This window comes from Cucurbita pepo, chromosome 2 (genome assembly GCF_057944985.1).
Source record: "Cucurbita pepo subsp. pepo isolate OVF chromosome 2, ASM5794498v1, whole genome shotgun sequence".
NCBI classification, from domain to species: domain Eukaryota; kingdom Viridiplantae; phylum Streptophyta; class Magnoliopsida; order Cucurbitales; family Cucurbitaceae; genus Cucurbita; species Cucurbita pepo.
Window position 1 is genome coordinate 12,094,422 of NC_141799.1, and position 18,356 is coordinate 12,112,777.

General features: G+C 34.6%; 2 protein-coding genes across 3 annotated transcripts; both read left to right on the plus strand.

Annotated features, from left to right (window-relative positions):
• Positions 1-2,944: 2,944 nt before the first annotated feature.
• Positions 2,945-10,619, plus strand: LOC111787923 (protein argonaute 1). Of its 2 annotated transcripts, XM_087121357.1 has the most exons (23): positions 2,945-3,236; positions 3,647-3,708; positions 4,054-4,703; positions 4,803-5,011; positions 5,095-5,244; positions 5,328-5,461; positions 5,654-5,763; positions 5,929-6,035; positions 6,127-6,265; positions 6,377-6,493; positions 6,696-6,803; positions 6,898-6,969; positions 7,668-7,790; positions 7,890-8,055; positions 8,150-8,409; positions 8,506-8,648; positions 8,759-8,821; positions 8,921-8,984; positions 9,098-9,233; positions 9,568-9,641; positions 9,721-9,815; positions 9,940-9,971; positions 10,078-10,619. In XM_087121357.1, the coding sequence occupies exons 3-23, from the start codon at positions 4,059-4,061 to the stop codon at positions 10,290-10,292; spliced, it is 3,162 nt and encodes a 1,053-aa protein (XP_086977483.1). In that variant the 5' UTR covers positions 2,945-3,236; positions 3,647-3,708; positions 4,054-4,058; the 3' UTR covers positions 10,293-10,619. The 2 variants fall into 2 exon arrangements, with proteins under 2 accessions (XP_086977483.1, XP_023523786.2); XM_023668018.2 differs by lacking the exon at positions 3,647-3,708.
• Positions 10,620-13,106: 2,487 nt separating this feature from the next.
• Positions 13,107-17,760, plus strand: LOC111787525 (sucrose synthase 5). The gene is made up of 15 exons (XM_023667512.2): positions 13,107-13,333; positions 13,401-13,533; positions 13,595-13,749; positions 13,821-14,013; positions 14,119-14,237; positions 14,314-14,530; positions 14,614-14,709; positions 14,795-14,968; positions 15,059-15,175; positions 15,606-15,772; positions 15,853-16,077; positions 16,177-16,743; positions 16,814-16,952; positions 17,026-17,141; positions 17,454-17,760. Exons 1-15 carry the CDS (start codon positions 13,227-13,229, stop codon positions 17,614-17,616), a joined length of 2,688 nt encoding a protein of 895 aa, XP_023523280.2. The 5' UTR covers positions 13,107-13,226; the 3' UTR covers positions 17,617-17,760.
• Positions 17,761-18,356: the final 596 nt, after the last annotated feature.

The window sequence follows — 18,356 nt, forward strand, 5'->3', positions numbered from 1 at the left end:
GATATTATTTAAACCATGAATTAAATAAAAGCAAGGATAAAAACGTCTTAACAAACTCGTCCAACGTGCTTCCTTTTAATATAACAATGATATTGATGTGTGTTCACATAAAGCAACTTAGCACTTAATTTTGATTACAACAAAAGGTAGGAAAAAAATAAATAAAGAGGGAAAATAATGCAAGATGTAATTTGATTGGACATTTATTAAATTGTGTGTTCAAAAGGGTCATGCATATGCCTTCCATTCCATAACGCGGTTTTTTCGTAAACTATTTTTATCTGCATATTCTCCAGTACCAAGAACGGAGCGTTTTTCTCTCCCTCCTTACTGTCTCTCTAGTTTCAAGAATGAGTAACTCCCCTTTTCGACCGTTACTATTCAACAAAACGTCTCACTTTACTCCAGAGGAGAAGTAGACGTTATGTAAAATATTGTTAAAAAGATAGACTCGAAAACTTTAATGATAAGATGTAAATAGGGGCGGTTCATAAAATCGGTTAACTCGAAAAATTCGATCAACCCAACCCGTCTAGTGTGATTTGGATTGTGTTTAAATAAATTAAATTTTTATGAATTTGATTAGTGATTGGTAATATATTAAAAATAATATTTTTTTTAATATAATTATATATACATATATATATATATACATTTTATTTTACTTCATAATTATTTTTTTGGTTATTTATTTTCTCGCCCTCTCAAAATAATTTTAATAAAATTTTAAAATATATATTAAAATTGAGTTGTAAATTTTAATTAAATATTTAAAAATAAGTATATTATAACGTAAATCATAAATATATTTTATTGATCAAAATAGAGGTAAGTTAAATATGTGATTATCGTAATTATTTATAAAACTATTTATTTTTAATAAATAGTTTTGGGCAACACAAAGATGGCTTAATTTAATTTAATGCAAGTGGATGAAATAAATATATAACTAAAAAAAATATTTATATTTCCAATTACGTACAAGTGACGTGGATACAAGATTTGACTTTATTAGTTTTTTTAACATAATTTATTTATCTTATTTGATCTTTTATTGTATTATTGGTAAATTTTAGGTTAAAATTACTACCTATAATTTCTCATAGGTATCCTTTATTTATAATAATAATAATAATAATAATAACTACGATAATAGTACTTTATTATTGTAGTTGATTTCGTCATATTGATATCATTATTGGATGTCAATTATGTCACATTTACTCATCAAAATTATTATTTTTAAATAAATAATATATATTTTTTTTGTTAGAATAAATAATAATATTAAATTTTAATAATATTTTTCGTTTTGTTTTATAATATAATTATAAGATTTTAATTAGTTTTATTTATTGAAAAATAAATAAATATTTTTATAGTAATTTAATATGGTAATTATTTTATGTATTTGAGTAAAGTCTTTTGGTATTAGAAGGTAAAAACTTTTTCTAACTTTTATAATTATTATAATAAAATATTCAAATAAATTTGTTATTTTAAATAAGAATTTCAAATAAATACAAATCCTCCAATCATGGGAGGGATTCATGGTACAGAAGGAAACCACGATGGGTTGGTTTTGTGTATTTTAATTTTAATAAATTATATTTTAATTTCCCCTATTAAATGAAACAAACCATCCATATTTTTTTAATTATATATGGCGTAGTTGGCAGTCTTTATTTATTTATTTTTTAATTTTTAAATGGCTGAATTAATAAAAAAATACTTCTAAAATATAATTGGTCTAACAAAATTTTCATTAATATCTATAATTAAAAAAATTAAAAAAATTATTTTAGTGGGTTAAAAAAATACATATAAACTTTTAAAAATAATATTAACGCCCTAAAATTTTATAATTTTTTAAAAAATTATTACCATCAATTTTAAAGGTAGCTATGCCAGAAACATTTATAGAAATTTAAGGATATTTAATGTTATTTTTTTAAAGTTAATGATACCTTCCGTTCATATATTAGTGGTAAGAATATTTTTTAATATTTTAAAATTCTTAAATTTTTTTTTAAGGATATTAACCCAACTTTTAAAAAATTTGAATGTATTTTTAGAGTAATTTAAAAAATTCAAAGATATTTTTGAAATCGTCTTCAATATATATATATATATTTTAAACCAAGAGTTAACATATTCTTATATTTTTTTTAATGTTTTTTAAATTTAAAGATATTATTGAAAATGTGAAAGTTATAAGATATTTTTGAGATAAATGATATATATATTTGAATAAAAGCAAATAAAATCAACAAAAATGCAATTATAATTAATGGGGGAGTGGCTAATATTGATATTAACCTGATTAAAAATTTAACATTTTTTAAAAATAAAAGTAAATAAAATCGACAAAAATGTAGTTATAATTAATTAAAAAAAAAAAGAGTGGCTAATGTTAATAATTAGCCTGATTGAAAACCGTTTACAATAATAATTAAATTGACCATTATTAGGTGGCCTAGCCGGAGCGTGAGCAACACTCGCTAGTAATAGGACACGTGTCGAATCCATAGAGCGAGTAAAGAAGTAGAGATTTGGAGTTGTGGCAGGTGATAGTGGCGTGGTGGTGGTATGAAGAGAGGAGTCGGAGGCAATCATGTGAGATTCGGCCCACTCCCCCGTTTACCGCATTGTACCGTTCCGTTCCACTTACTGGAAGGGACCCACCACCAACCTGGAAAATACACGTAAGCAAAAGAAGAGACTTGCCACGTAATTAGGTAAAGCAGTGAGAGTGTTGAAATATGCCACGGAGGACGGACGAGGGGTTATCGGCAATAATTAAGATTGTTTTAACATGCGGATTTATTTATTTAAATAAAATAAAATAAAATAAAATAAAATAAAATAATAATAATTTATAGAGGAGAGGAATGGAGTTGTCTTTTTCGAAGACCTACTGGGTGCTTTTATATGTAGGGTGTGGGAAGGATTATAGGGTGTCCTTCCAAAAGCAAGTGAAAGTGAACCAGGGAGGAGGATCGAGGAGAGTTCGAGGCGAAGCGAAACCAAGGGCTTTTTCTCTCCCTCTCTCGGCTGTTGTTCTTTATCATTACGCTCTCTGGCTTTCTCGCTCTGTAAACCAAACCAAACCAAACCGAAGCGACGTCTCACTGCACCGATTTCTGTTGCCTTTGGTGTTGTTTTGTTTGTTGTTTTCCTTTTTCATCGCACTCTAAAACCGGCGATTTTCCGGCCGCCGTTTTTCTTCATCTGAGGTATAGTATAGTCCACTGATTTTCTGTAGGCTTTCGCCTTTTTACTTGTTCTTCTATTTCTTAATGTAGTTGTATTTCTTTGCTGGATTTTCTTTTTTAATCGAGGTTTGATTTTTTTGGCTTACTTCTCCATGTGTGGATCTACTGTATGTTTCTGTGTTCTTTGCTTTGCAAGTTACTTTCAGAGCTCTATTGTTGGATCTTCTTCGCTTCTCTCTTGTTTTATCCTGGTGTTTTTTTTTGCTTTCTTCCTCTCTTGTTGGTGTGAGATCGTTAGATCTTGTTCAGCGATTTCGATTCGTAGTTACTTTGGACGGCTTCGTATGTGTTATCATGTGCAAAGTTTAGGGTTTTGTAGTTATTTTTGGTTTTGGTCGATACTACGACTGAAAATTATTTTCTATTGTTAGGGTTCGGCCTATGCACGATTTACTTAGGTGTTGGCTCTGTAGTGAACGCTTATAATTTTCTGGTTAGTTGTTACTCTGCTATCGGGAGATAAAAATTTTTAATTTGCTTGTTTTTTGTTTGATTTCCCCCCCTAAAATCTCCGCGTAGATGTTTTTTTAGTTTTCGTTTCTTTGTATGTTGTTTTAAAGAAATGGAGAACATTTTTACTCGGATTGTGTAGGGTTCCTCTTGGTTTTGATGAGCATTATACAGTTTTATTTCCTTGTGATGTTTATATTTATTTTTGTTCTCTTATTTTTCTCTATCAATAATAAGTATGCCTTGATAAAATGATCGCGGTTTTTTTAATCATCATTTATCAATTCTAACTTCCCAGGCTTCAACTCTTCATTATTTTTTCTTGTAGGGATCATGGGGAGGAAGAAGAGAACTGAAGGTGGTGGTGAGAGATCAGAGTCTCAGGACGTTGGTGGCCGTGGCTCCCAAGGATTTTCTGAAAGGAGAGACTTCCCGCAGCAACATAGTGGCAATGCATACCAGGGTGGGGGGAGAGGCTGGGCTTCTCAAGGGGGACGTGGAGGTCAAGGTGGTGGTCGTGGCCGAGGGACGTCTCAACATCAGCACTATGGAGGACCTCCTGATTACCAAGGAAGGGGTAGAGGTGGGCAATATCAGCATGGAGGACGCAGTAACTATGGTGGTGGTAATCGCGGTGGCATTGGGGGAGGACCTTCTTCTGGTGGCCCATCCAGGCCATCAGTTCCCGAGCTGCACCAAGCAACCCCAGTGTATCAAGGTGGGGTGACTCAGCCAATCTCATCTGTGGCGAGTTCTTCCTCCCACCCACCTGATACCTCATTGTTAGAACAACAATTTCAGCAGATTTCCATTCAGCAGGAATCTGCTCAAAGCCAAGCAATTCAACCTGCACCCCCGTCTAGTAAATCTATGAGATTCCCTCTGAGACCAGGAAAGGGTAGCACTGGCACAAGGTGTATTGTCAAGGCTAACCACTTCTTTGCGGAGCTTCCAGATAAAGATCTTCATCAGTATGATGTGGGCATTCTCTTCTGTACTGTTGTTCATATTTTTTATATTCTGCTGCTTATGTTTTTTATTTTAATCCTACACTGGCATTTTTTTTGCTGCAAGTAGGTTACTATTACGCCAGAAGTCACTTCGCGTGTCTATAGTCGAGCTGTAATGGAGCAGCTGGTGAAGTTATACAAGGTCTCTCACCTTGGAGATCGTCTTCCTGCCTATGATGGAAGAAAAAGTTTATACACTGCTGGTCCTCTTCCTTTCATATCAAATGAGTTTAGAATAACTCTTTTTGACGAGGAAGATGGATCAGGAGGACAAAGGTGCCTTACCCTCTTCCTTGTTTGAATTCTTTTATCTGCTCTTAGTTCTTTCCATAATTTTATATTATTTACTCTTGGTGTAGGCGGGAGAAAGAATTTAAAGTCGTAATCAAATTTGCTGCTCGTGCTGATCTACACCATTTAGGACTCTTTCTTCAAGGCAGACAGGCTGATGCCCCTCAGGAAGCCCTTCAAGTTCTGGATATTGTTTTACGCGAATTGCCTACTTCAAGGCATGACTATTACTCTACACCTTTGTCACTGGATATTTGGTTTGTTGATTGAATTCCTAAATGGAATTGTTATGTTCTTCTAGGTATTCCCCTGTGGGCCGATCATTTTACTCTCCAAACCTTGGTAGACGTCAGACACTGGGTGAGGGGCTGGAAAGCTGGCGTGGCTTTTATCAGAGTATCCGTCCTACTCAAATGGGGCTCTCTCTAAATATTGGTATCAGCCCCACTCTCTCTCTCTCCCTCTCTCTCTCCCTCTCTCTCTCTCTCTCTCTCTCTCTCTCTCTCTCTCTCTCTCTCTTTTATGTTTTCCATAATTGGAAGGTATGGGTGGAGATTATTTTTTTCAGTTTATGCTTTTCCCTTCATGTTTTATTTCAGTGAAGTGACCATTCACTAATGGATGCAGATATGTCATCTACTGCTTTCATAGAGCCTTTGCCTGTTATCGACTTTGTGACTCAGCTTCTCAACCGCGATATGTCATCCAGACCACTTTCTGATGCTGACCGTGTTAAGGTTGGATGCTTCTTGCTGTTTAGGTTATGATATTTTATTTTACTAGCTTGTTAAGAGTACTAGAACTATATTCAGTTCTTTTACCTAATTTTGTTCTGGTAAGACTTGTCATGATATTGAAATTTCTATTGGAGGGATATGCTTTAATTTTCAAAGTACTTATAGATAAAGAAGGCTCTTCGAGGTGTCAAGGTTGAAGTGACACACCGTGGGAATATGCGCAGAAAATATCGCATTTCTGGGTTGACATCACAAGCAACGCGGGAGCTAACGTAAGTGATAATTGTAACTTTAATTAAAAACCTTTTCTTAACCAAGTTTATATATGTTGAACTTCATCTCTTATACTTATATTGGTTCTAGTTTCCCGGTTGATGAAAGAGGTACTATGAAATCGGTGGTGGAGTACTTTTATGAAACGTATGGGTTTGTTATTCAACATACTCAGTGGCCTTGTCTTCAAGTAGGGAACCAGCAGAGACCTAACTATCTACCGATGGAAGTAATGTTTCTACTTATACTCTACTGGTTGAATATTTGGTATCTATAATTTTTGCTGATGTGCCCCAAAATATATATATGATTTTTAACATTAAAAATGTTTTTGATTCAGGTATGTAAGATTGTTGAAGGACAGAGGTATTCCAAACGGCTCAACGAGAGACAGATAACTGCTCTGCTCAAGGTTACATGCCAACGACCACACGATAGAGAGGCTGACATTATGCAGGTCCTGGAATAATTTTCATCTTTGAAGCCTAATTTGTTTAGTTGGGTGTAACTACATGGATCTCAATTGCTGTATTCATCTTTTTTCCTCTAAATATAAGTTCTGTTTTCTTATTACCTTGCTTGTTCATTAATTTTAGAGTTATAGTTATTCTTCTTTCTGGTTGAGCATTGTTTACATGCTAACATTCTTTTAATTACAGACAGTACGTCATAATGCATATCATAATGATCCATATGCAAAGGAGTTTGGAATTAAGATAAGTGAGAAGCTTGCTTCTGTTGAAGCTCGTATTCTTCCTCCACCATGGGTAATGTATCCTAATTTTACTATAATTGAGCTGAGTTTGGTGTCTGATTTCTATGATATCATATCATATGTATGATAATTTCGTTCTTTTGCAGCTAAAATATCATGACACAGGCAGAGAAAAAAATTGTTTGCCACAAGTTGGACAGTGGAACATGATGAATAAGGTAATTCCTGTTGTTGATTTAATATATTAGTTTGAAATTTTCCTACAATTGATTCGAGGTGGTTAATATTCAGTTTCAACATTTTTTTCCCTCTCTCCCTTTCTCTTATTTTTCCTGATTTCGCTAAATGGTTTTCATTCTTGTGTTTACTGAACATTTTAATTTTTAGTCGAAACAAAAACAAGTTTTAAATGACTTTTTTTAGTTTTTAAAACTTAGGCTTGTATTTTGAAAACATTGGTATGAAGTAGATAACAAAAGATAATAAAACTTACAGGTAGATTAAGTGTTTATAAGCTTAATTTTCAAAAACCAAAAATCAAATGGCTCTTAAGCTGGACATTTGTTTCCTGTTTTTCTTGCCTGTTTTGGAATGCTATAAGTGAGAAGCATAAAAAAAGCATTATTTATTTAATTATAATGTGTTATACAGTCATGGACAATTTTTTTTAACGTACAATATATGGGATGACCCATTTGTCTAGACTAAAAGTTTCCAGATTCTGTCCATGGTAGGTAGGTAAGCTTGTTCAAAGAGAAATGTCGCTTTTCTGCTGTAGATAAGTCAACTTGAAATGCTTGCTTGTATTGTCTTCACTTCACTGTTATGCTGGATGATTGTCATTGGGTGACTTCCAGAGTTTATTCATGAGAGATAATTTGACTTTTTCTCCTTTGTTGATTATGAATTATTGCAGAAAATGTTCAATGGTGGTACTGTAAACAACTGGATGTGTGTAAATTTCTCTCGCTCTGTGCAAGAGAGTGTCACTAGCAGGTTTTGTTATGAACTGGCTCAAATGTGTTACATTTCTGGCATGGTAGTAACCTTGATTCTTTTAAATCAATTTATTTCCTTCAATACTTGGTGAGATTAACATTGGAATTTTTTAATGTAAAGCTTTCTACGATGTTTGTAGGCTTTCAATCCAGAACCAGTGCTTCCTCCTATTTTTGCCCGTCCTGATCACGTGGAAAAGGCCCTTAAAACTCGGTATCATGATGCAATGAGCATTCTCCGACCCCAGGGCAAGGAACTTGATCTGCTTATTGTTGTTTTGCCAGATAACAACGGATCTCTCTATGGTATATGCCAATTGAAATACTATATACTTTTTATAAAAAAAATTGGAATACTGTCTTTGTTATTTACTATTTTTTTCATTTATAATTTTTGCAGGTGATTTAAAACGTATCTGTGAAACAGATCTTGGGCTTGTTTCCCAGTGCTGTTTGACTAAACATGTCTTTAAAATGAGTAAACAATATTTGGCCAACGTGGCCTTAAAAATAAATGTTAAGGTTGGGGGAAGGAATACAGTACTCGTTGATGCATTATCTAGGAACATACCCTTGGTTAGTGACCGGCCGACCATTATATTTGGTGCTGACGTAACCCATCCTCACCCAGGGGAAGACTCAAGTCCATCCATTGCTGCTGTATGATCATTTTGCAACATTTTTTTAATAGTAAACTATATGCAACTTGTGTAATATAAGCCACTTCTAAACTTCTTAGTGAAAATTTGATAATAGGTTGTGGCTTCTCAAGATTGGCCGGAAGTTACAAAATATGCTGGTTTGGTCAGTGCTCAAGCCCATAGGCAAGAGCTTATTCAAGATCTTTTCAAAACATGGCAGGATCCTGTGAGGGGGACAGTGACGGGTGGAATGATCAAGTACGACTTTTGAACTTGATTTTTAGTGCTTTTATCCTCTGCCGCACATTGAACTTGTCTCAATAAACTGTTATCCTTATTTATTGACCGTTTCTCTCTTGGTAACGCAGGGAACTCCTCATCTCCTTCCGTAGAGCAACTGGACAGAAACCTCAACGCATCATATTTTACCGGTATTTTATTTATATTTATTATCAACAGTCCAGCCGTGAATAAACCATTATTTTCATTTCTTGTTCATCTGATGTCTATACAAAAATCTTATTTTTCAGGGATGGTGTTAGTGAAGGACAATTCTACCAAGTTTTGTTACATGAGCTGGATGCCATTAGAAAGGTAAAGAGATATGCCTGCGTTGCTGCAACTTCAAAATGATTTTAAATGTTGCTGGTTTGAAATTTGATGAATATGTGATATATTTTTTTAATTTGAATCAATTTGTTTTTTAGGCTTGTGCTTCTTTGGAACCAAACTACCAACCTCCAGTGACTTTCGTCGTGGTACAGAAGCGTCATCACACTAGGTTGTTTGCTAATAACCATTCTGATCGCCATGCAGTCGACAAGAGTGGGAATATATTACCTGGTAAAGTACAGTATATAGCCAACCCATTGGGTTAAGAATTTGTTGAACTTTTTTTTTTTTTTTGACATTTGAATAATATTGAAGTAGAAGTTGGGGAGTTTAGAGAAATTACTAACTTAGCATTATGAACTCAATTCAACTACAAACTCCCATAATTAAAGCTATTCTAAAAGATTTTTGCCTTGCAAATTCATGCTTATTACCGACTAGAAAATGTACTGGGTAGTTCAGAAGATTTGATTTTATTATTCAAGCAACCTTTATTAATTTATTGTCATTGATTTATTTTTGTTTTTAAAAGTGATTTTTTCTTACTCTGCTGTGGACATGTCAGGTACGGTTGTTGACTCCAAAATTTGTCATCCTACGGAATTTGACTTCTACCTGTGCAGCCATGCTGGAATCCAGGTATATAATTATTTTTTATGAAATATTTTACTGTTTAAAGATGTATATGCGGGGATGAAGAATTATGTTTGTTTTCTAGGGTACAAGTCGTCCTGCTCATTACCATGTTCTGTGGGATGAAAATAAGTTCACAGCTGACGGATTGCAGACTCTAACGAATAACCTTTGTTATACGTGAGTTACACTTTTTGCGAATTCCTCGTAACATTCTCTAGTATTTCGTACTAATCTGGCCTGCCTGCCTTAATTAACTTCTAATTATGGGATTGCATTAATACCATATTTTCAACTTCTGCAGGTATGCAAGGTGTACTCGCTCTGTTTCCATTGGTAAGTTTCTCAGTGATTTGATTTGAATTTGTTTTGCTCAACCATCTCCACTTCTCCATGGTTTTTTTTTTTTTATTTTATTAAATTGGTGTAAAATCTTTTGCAGTGCCCCCAGCGTACTATGCTCATCTCGCTGCATTCCGAGCTCGCTTTTATATGGAACCTGAAACCTCTGATATTGGATCAATTAGCAGTGATGCTGCTGCTGGACGTGGTGGCGTTAGTGGCGCTCGCAGTACACGGTCTCCAAGTATGAATGCTGCTGTTCGACCTTTGCCAGCTCTCAAAGAGAATGTTAAGAGGGTTATGTTCTATTGTTGAAGTGCGACTATATATGAGGTGTCCTCCTGGCCTGTTTTTATTTACTACCACTACTACTCTACTACCACGGGTTTCACTCGAAGTGGTCTTGAAGTCTCGCAGTACTCGTGTGATTAACTCTAGTACATGTTATTTTGTGTGGTTAACTCGCATTGGGGGATCATGGTGGTCTCTTCGATGCCATGCTTTGCCGTCCATTTGAGAAGGTATGATGTTAAACACAGCTTTCAGAAACTATTTATTTTCCTGCTTGGATTGGTTTAATCATCATTGGGAGGGATGTTTGTGGCTTAGTGTTCTATATATCGACTGCTTGATGCTTTTTAACAGTTTTCTTGGAGATCTAACCTCTCACCCAATTTTTTATCCCATGTTGGTTATATTTTACAAGTAGGATATGGTGGGGTGGTAGGACGTTTTTTTTTGGGTAGCAATGTGTATATAGATAGGGATGAGGGAAGGATCCATAGGTAAGAGTCAAGTTGAGAAAGTAGTGAGATTAAATATGCAATAACCAAGATAAACAGAATTGAACCCTGACCCAAAATATACCGAACCGATGGAAGCCTTATGAACTTGTAAACAATCAACCATGAAACTGGGTTACTTACCCATGCTTGCCTGCTTCTTCTCTGCCGCCATTTGCACACAAGTACCGCCAGAGAAGATGCAGACAAGCATGTGTGGGTGACCCAGTTTCGTGGTCGATCGTTTACAAGTTCACAAAGCTTCAATTGGTTCAGTATATTTTGGGTTGGGTTCACTTTTGTTTATCTTGGTTTCGCACAATTTCGCTTGGTTTAGGTTTAGTTCACAACATCTTTCCCTGACATCTGGTGTGATTCAACGATTCTTTGCATTTTCAATTTACTTTTCCTTCAGTTTTGCCCGGGTTGAATGGGTTTGCCTTAACGTCGAGTGTTTTTTATTTGTTAGAATGCCTTGGGACTTGGTTAAAGTAATTGTGTGATCAAGTATATACTATAATGTTGGTTAGTCATAAATTTTATAAGATCTAAAGTCATGTATGAATTAATGATATATGATATGAATGTAAGTCATGTGTGGTATGAGTTTGCATGCTATGTTGTGAACTATATTGTTTATTTAGGTCCCATCAATCATGATAGTTATAGGTATGGGTGGTTTGCATTCTCGACCACGATATGAAATTAAATACTCAAATTTTCTTTTTCTCTTTTCAAGTAAGAGAATTCTAGATGGTTGAGAAATCTGCCATGCAAGTCTTGATATATTTTAGATACTTTTATTGTTTTTTAAGGAAATTTTCGTACCAATTATGTTTGCCATCGATCAAAAGACAAATTAGCTTAAACAATAAATTAGCCTACTATCAATCTATCGAATTCATCCTAATAATCAGTTTTCAATTTTATGAAATTCAATTTATTGTCATGTGTCCCAAAGGTAAAGCAAATTACTAGCTTTATTTGGCTAGCTTTATTTGGTTTAATATGGTTTTTTTTTTATTTTTCTATTGTCATCTTGACTCGTAGTAGTCCCTATTCTTCAAATTGAAGCCAAGTCTTTTTAATTATAAAATTTTCACATTTAGTAATTAATGGAACATATGATAGGATACAAATGGGTTTTTATAGTTTATTTTTACGTGTAGAATTAGAGCTTTATGGGGACTCATAAATGAAGTGGAGAATAGAATAGAGATGGGAAATGAATTTTCTCTGTTAGTTAAATGGAATCAAAATGGAATCAAGAACGAAAATTATATTCTCCATCATCATCCTAACTTGTTTAAATTCTCACCCTCACCCTACGTCTAAAATATTATATCTTTACCTATAAAATATTATTGATTCCTCTATAATATTATATCTTTACTTATAAAATATTATTGATTTTTAGGAGTTATATTGGTAAAAAAAAAAATTATCTATTAAAAAATTCTTCAAAATCTATATATGGAAAAAAAATTCTCCAAATCTCTTTAATTTTTCTATGGAAATTTTATTGATAAGAATTGAAATAGATGGTAGGGATTGAGACAGAGAGGACTTTTGTCCCATCTCGTGGATATCTCTAATATATAATATTTAACGCCTTTTGAATATATTCCACTAGTTATAGTTAAGGTATATGTAGTAAAAATTCAAAATATAAATAATCTTTCCAACAAACTCATTGTAATTTTGTTTGAAAAAAATATATATATATTATTAATGGTAAATTACTAAAACTAATTTATTATAATTATCGTACTAAATTTGATATCAACACGAGTATAATTTGACTCAAATAAACATGTATCATTGACCAAGAGAATGATATCAACGTGAGTATAATTCAACTCAAATAAATAACACGTATCATCAACCAAGAGATTAGAAGATTGAATCTCTCCTCCAAAATATATAATTAAAACTTCGACCGAATTTTATAAGTAACAATATAACTAAATAATTATTCTGGCATCAAATTTCTATAACCCTAACTCCATAATCTAAGTAGGAACATTTTTAAATATAAAAAAGAAATCATATTAACTCTAAAATTTGTTGACTTCAATCTCAACTTCAAAATATTGGTTGATTCCAAAAGCCTAAAATTTGTATAGTATCTTAAGATTCTTATGGTGGTGTAATTATGGAAATGAAAGAAGAAAAGAATAATAAAGCCCACCAATTTTAACAAAAAACACAATGAAACACAATGAATGTTTGTTTAAGTTCTTTTCCTCCTCTTCTTAAATAACTTCCCACATTTTCAATTCCTTTCTTGCTTTCAATCATTCAGACATCACAAATGTTCTTCTCTTCTTTCTATTTCACCTCTCTCTCTCTCTCTCTCTCTCTCTCTCTCTCTATATATATATATATATATATATATATATATCCCAAATCACAAGACAGGCAGAAACAGCGCAATTATCAGTTCATTCCCAAATTATTGGAACAAATGGCGTTTGCAACAGCCAGCTTGAAGAGATTAGATTCACCAATTTCCGACACTCTAAGCGATGCATTGAGAAAATCCCATAACCCAATGAAGAAATGCTTTGGCAGGTAAACACTTCCTCTTTTGCAACCTCTTTTAGATATGATCTTATCTTAATCCATATGAACTGCATAGGTTTGTTGAACATGGGAAGAGGTTGATGAAATGTCAAGATTTGATGAAGGATATTGAGCTAACAATTGAAGATATACATGAGATGAACCATGTTTTGGAAGGCTCTCTTGGCTATGTTCTAAGTAAAACTCAGGTAACATTCAAACTCTCTCTGCTTTAAAGGAGCATTCATTTTGATAGCTAGTATTATGCAGGAGGCCGCCGTTGTTCCTCCGAACGTCGCTCTAGCCGTGAGGACGAGCCCCGGTTTCTGGGAGTTTGTTAAGGTGAATGCTGTAAGTTTGGGAGTAGAAGACCTTACTGCCTCAGAGTACTTGAAGTTTAAGGAAGCCATCTTTGATGAGAATTGGTTAGTACTCAGTCTACAAATAGTTCTGTTGCATTGGGTTATGGGTAGTAATTTTGAACTATGATCATCAGGGCTAATGATGAACATGCTCTAGAGATAGATTTTGGAGCCACTGAATTCAGTTCCCCTCGTTTGAGCCTCCAGTCGTCGATCGGGAACGGAGTCGGTTTGATCTCGAAGTTCATCAGCTCAAGGTTTGGTGAGAATAAGCAGAATGTTAAGGAACTTGTTGCTTATTTGCAGGCTCTTCACCATCGTGGAGAGGTATGAATTATGAACATCATCCAGTTCTAGAAAAAGTTCAAATCTTTACCAAAATCATGACAACCCAATTCAAGAAATTATGATTTTTGAATCTAATTCTTGCAGAGCCTTATGATCAATAAGAAACTTAGCAGCGTTTCCAAGCTTCAATCTGCATTGTTTGTAGCTCAACTATATCTATCTTCACTGCCAAAAGACACACCATATGAAGAATTTAATCACAAGTAACCAAAAATCTGTATTCCTTTTCCAAGAACATTGGATTTTGTGTTTCTTTTCCCTTAATGTTCATGTTCATAGGATGAAGGGATGGGGATTTGAGAAAGGATGGGGAAGTACTTCAGAGAGTGTCAGAGAAACAATGCTAATCCTTTCTGAGGTCCTGCAAGCACCTGATCCAGTAAAAGTGGAGTTCCTGTTTAGCAAGCTTCCAACAACGTTGAACGTCGTAATCTTTTCACCCCACGGTTACTTTGGCCAGGCGGGCGTGCTCGGTTTGCCCGACACCGGTGGTCAGGTTAGAATTTGATCATATATGTTTATTTCAGCATTACAATATGGTCTGTTCCTGACAAGTTTGTAGGCCACAAAAATGCTTAGATTGTGTACATTTTGGACCAAGTGAGAGCTTTAGAAGAAGAATTGGTGCATAGAATTGAGCAGCAAGGCCTGCAAGCAAGGCCTCAGATTCTTGTGGTATGTTTGTTTGTTTGTAGGCATAAGCTCACAACATTGTCCTGTCCCTTATGGTTTAATCTGTGTTAAAATCTGATACATTTAGGTGACAAGATTGATACCCGATGCGCGAGGGACGACGTGCAATGTCGAGTACGAGCCTATTGAAAACACAAAGCATTCTCATATTCTTAGAGTCCCATTCTCGACACAGAATGGCGTTCTTCGTCGATGGATTTCACGTTTCGACGTCTATCCTTACTTAGAGAGATTCGTCAAGGCATTCGACTTCGAACTTCTTTCATTTTGCCTAATAAGTTCATTCTTCTTCTATTGACTTATCCCCTACTTCTCTATGGATCATTTCCAGGATGCTACTGATAAGATCCTTGAAGTTATGAACTGCAAACCAGACCTCATCATTGGAAACTACACTGATGGAAACTTGGTTGCTTCTTTGATGGCTAAGAAACTTGGAATCACACAGGTCAGGAAGAAAAGAGCAAAAAGCTTGAGAAAATCTGTCATGTTTAGTTCTTATTTTTTCTTTTTTCGTGAGATTCCACATCGGTTGGGGAGGAGAACGAAACATTCTTTATTAGAGTATGGAAACCTCTCCCTAGCAGAAGCGTTTTAAAAACCTTGAGGGGAAGCTCGAAAGGGAAAGCCCAAAGACGACAATATCTGCTAGCGGAGGGCCTGGGTGGATTGTGAGATTCCACATCGGTTGTGGAGGAGAACGAAACACCCTTTATAAGGATGTGGAAACCTCTCACTAGCAAACACGTTTTAAAAACCTTGAGGGGAAGCCCGAAAGGGAAAGCCCAAAGAGGACAATATCTACTAGCCGTGGACCTAGACCGTTACATTTTTAGTTTCTAGACGTTATAAACTCTTGAGTTTCTTTGGCCTCACAGGGAACCATTGCACACGCTTTAGAGAAGACGAAATACGAAGATTCGGACGCTAAGTGGAAGGAACTCGATCCGAAATATCATTTTTCTTGTCAGTTCACAGCTGATATAATCTCAATGAATGCAGCTGATTTCATTATAACAAGTACATATCAAGAAATTTCAGGAAGGTTAGAACTCAACTGGATTGGATATTCATTCTAGAATGATATCATCTTTTATCAGCTAACTACAAGTCTGTGTCCAACAGCAAAACTAGGCCAGGCCAATATGAAAGCCATGAGGCCTTTACAATGCCTGGACTTTATAGAGTAGTTTCAGGTATCAATGTGTTTGACCCCAAATTCAACATTGCTGCTCCTGGAGCTGATCAATCTGTTTACTTTCCGTTCACCGAGATATCGAAACGACTGACGAATTATCATCCCGAAATCGAGGAGCTTCTTTATAGCAGAGAAAACAATGATGAACACATGTAAGTGATGCCTATTGATATCCATCTCTTTTACTATGAACATGATTAGACAATGTTTAGAACAGTTTTAACTCTTAATCTTGGTAACTTTTGGAACAGAGGTTACCTTGCAGATAGGGAGAAACCAATAATCTTCTCAATGGCAAGGCTTGACACAGTAAAAAACATTACTGGATTAACTGAATGGTATGGTAAAAACAGGAAGCTGAGAAGTTTAGTAAACCTTGTGGTTGTGGCTGGATTCTTTGATCCATCAAAATCAAAGGACAGGGAAGAAATTGCAGAGATAAAAAAGATGCATTCCCTGATAGAAAAATATAAACTCAGGGGGCAAATCAGATGGATATCAGCTCAAACCGATCGGTATCGTAACGGTGAGCTATACCGGTGCATTGCTGATACAAAAGGAGCCTTTGTGCAGCCTGCACTTTATGAAGCTTTTGGCCTAACAGTCATTGAAGCAATGAACTGTGGATTGCCAACTTTTGCAACAAACCAAGGAGGCCCGGCTGAGATTATTGTCGACGGGGTCTCGGGCTTTCATGTCGATCCGAACAACGGCGACGAATCGAGCAAAAAGATCGTTGATTTCTTTGAGAAGTGCAAGTTTGATTCTGGCTATTGGAACATGATATCAGAAGCTGGCCTTCAGAGAATATATGAATGGTATGTTAAGCCACAAAGAACATTTATGATAATATGGGTTCTTGATTCACTTACTGAGCTTTTTTTTTAGCTACACTTGGAAAATATATGCAAGGAAAGCTTTGAATATGGGATCGATTTATGGGTTTTGGAGGCAGCTAAACAAAGAACAGAAACAGGCCAAGATGAGATACATTGACATGTTCTACTCTCTGTTGTTTAGAAAATTGGTAAGCATTGGAGACTTGAATCTAATGATATTAAGCTTATCAGTTCTTTTAAGCACTCTGAATCCTGTTGCAGGTGAAGAACGTTCCAATCCCTAGTGAAGAAACCTTGCCAGCAACCGTGACGCCGCAGCCGACATCGGAGCTACGTTTCCGGGGTTCGGCTGCTCCTCAGCCTCAGCTAGGACAAAGGCAAGTTATTCGCTTTTGGTTAATTTGGTGTGATCGTATAACTCAACATTCCCATACTTTTTAGTTCAACAATTGGGGGCGGAGGTTTGAAACCTCTGATCTTTTAACTTTGGTCGTATGTTTTAACCGGTTGAACTATACTTAGACGGACCCAATATGAACTATAACCTGTTGTAATCTTATAACTCAACACCACTCCCACATAATAGGGGACGGAGGTGTGAAACCTCTAATCTTTTAACCTTGGTCGTATGATTTAACCAAACCCGATTCAATTCGAAGTTAAAAGTGTGCTTTTTTTTAACTCAGCAGGAATGGAGGGAATTCAGTGGAGCAGCAGCATGGCCAGAGTGGCAATGGGCTATCAAAAACCATAAAAGGAATATGCTTTTTGACTGGCTCTCTCTTGGCAGCTTACTTTATGCTGCACAAGATTTCTGGAGTAGATCAAGCCTATGTTGATTTACCATTATAGCCTTTGAATTATTCAACTTTATTTATGTAAATTAATTATCATAATTACTGCCTCTTGAGGCTGCCAACCTACATTAATAAAATTTACCCCACTCACTAACCAATTTACCCACATCAATAAATTCATTCCTTTATTGTTTATTTATTTTTTTATTTTTTATTTCTTTTTTAAGTCAATTAATAATTAATTTTATGACGTCATTACTATTTAAATAAAATATTATGGAATGGTTTTTAAACTTTATCCATAAAAAAGAATTTGATGCCATCTTTGGTAATTTGTTTTCTCAGCATAATTACATATTATATATATATATATATATATATATATATATATGTTACCAAATATGTAATATAGAATATATATATATATTAGTTAAATGATAGAATTTGACCATTATTATTAAATTATTTTCCCAATTATATAAAAAGGGACACGTAACTATGAACCGTCAATGGCGTATTTGTTGCAATATTGCTATTGGAAAGTTGTCCACTTGTCTTTGTCTCATTGGCTATTCAAAATTCTATATTTTCCTTCATATTTAATGTAAATAATTAATTATAAAAATATTTACCTTTTAACAATTAAAAAAAAAAACAACATAAATAAAATTATATATTTAATATTTAAATAAAATTAAGATTTCATGCACTGATTGATGTAAAGTTTTTTTTTAATAAAAAAAAGTAAAAAGTAAAAATAACATTTATTATTATTAATATAAAAATAGAGAGAAT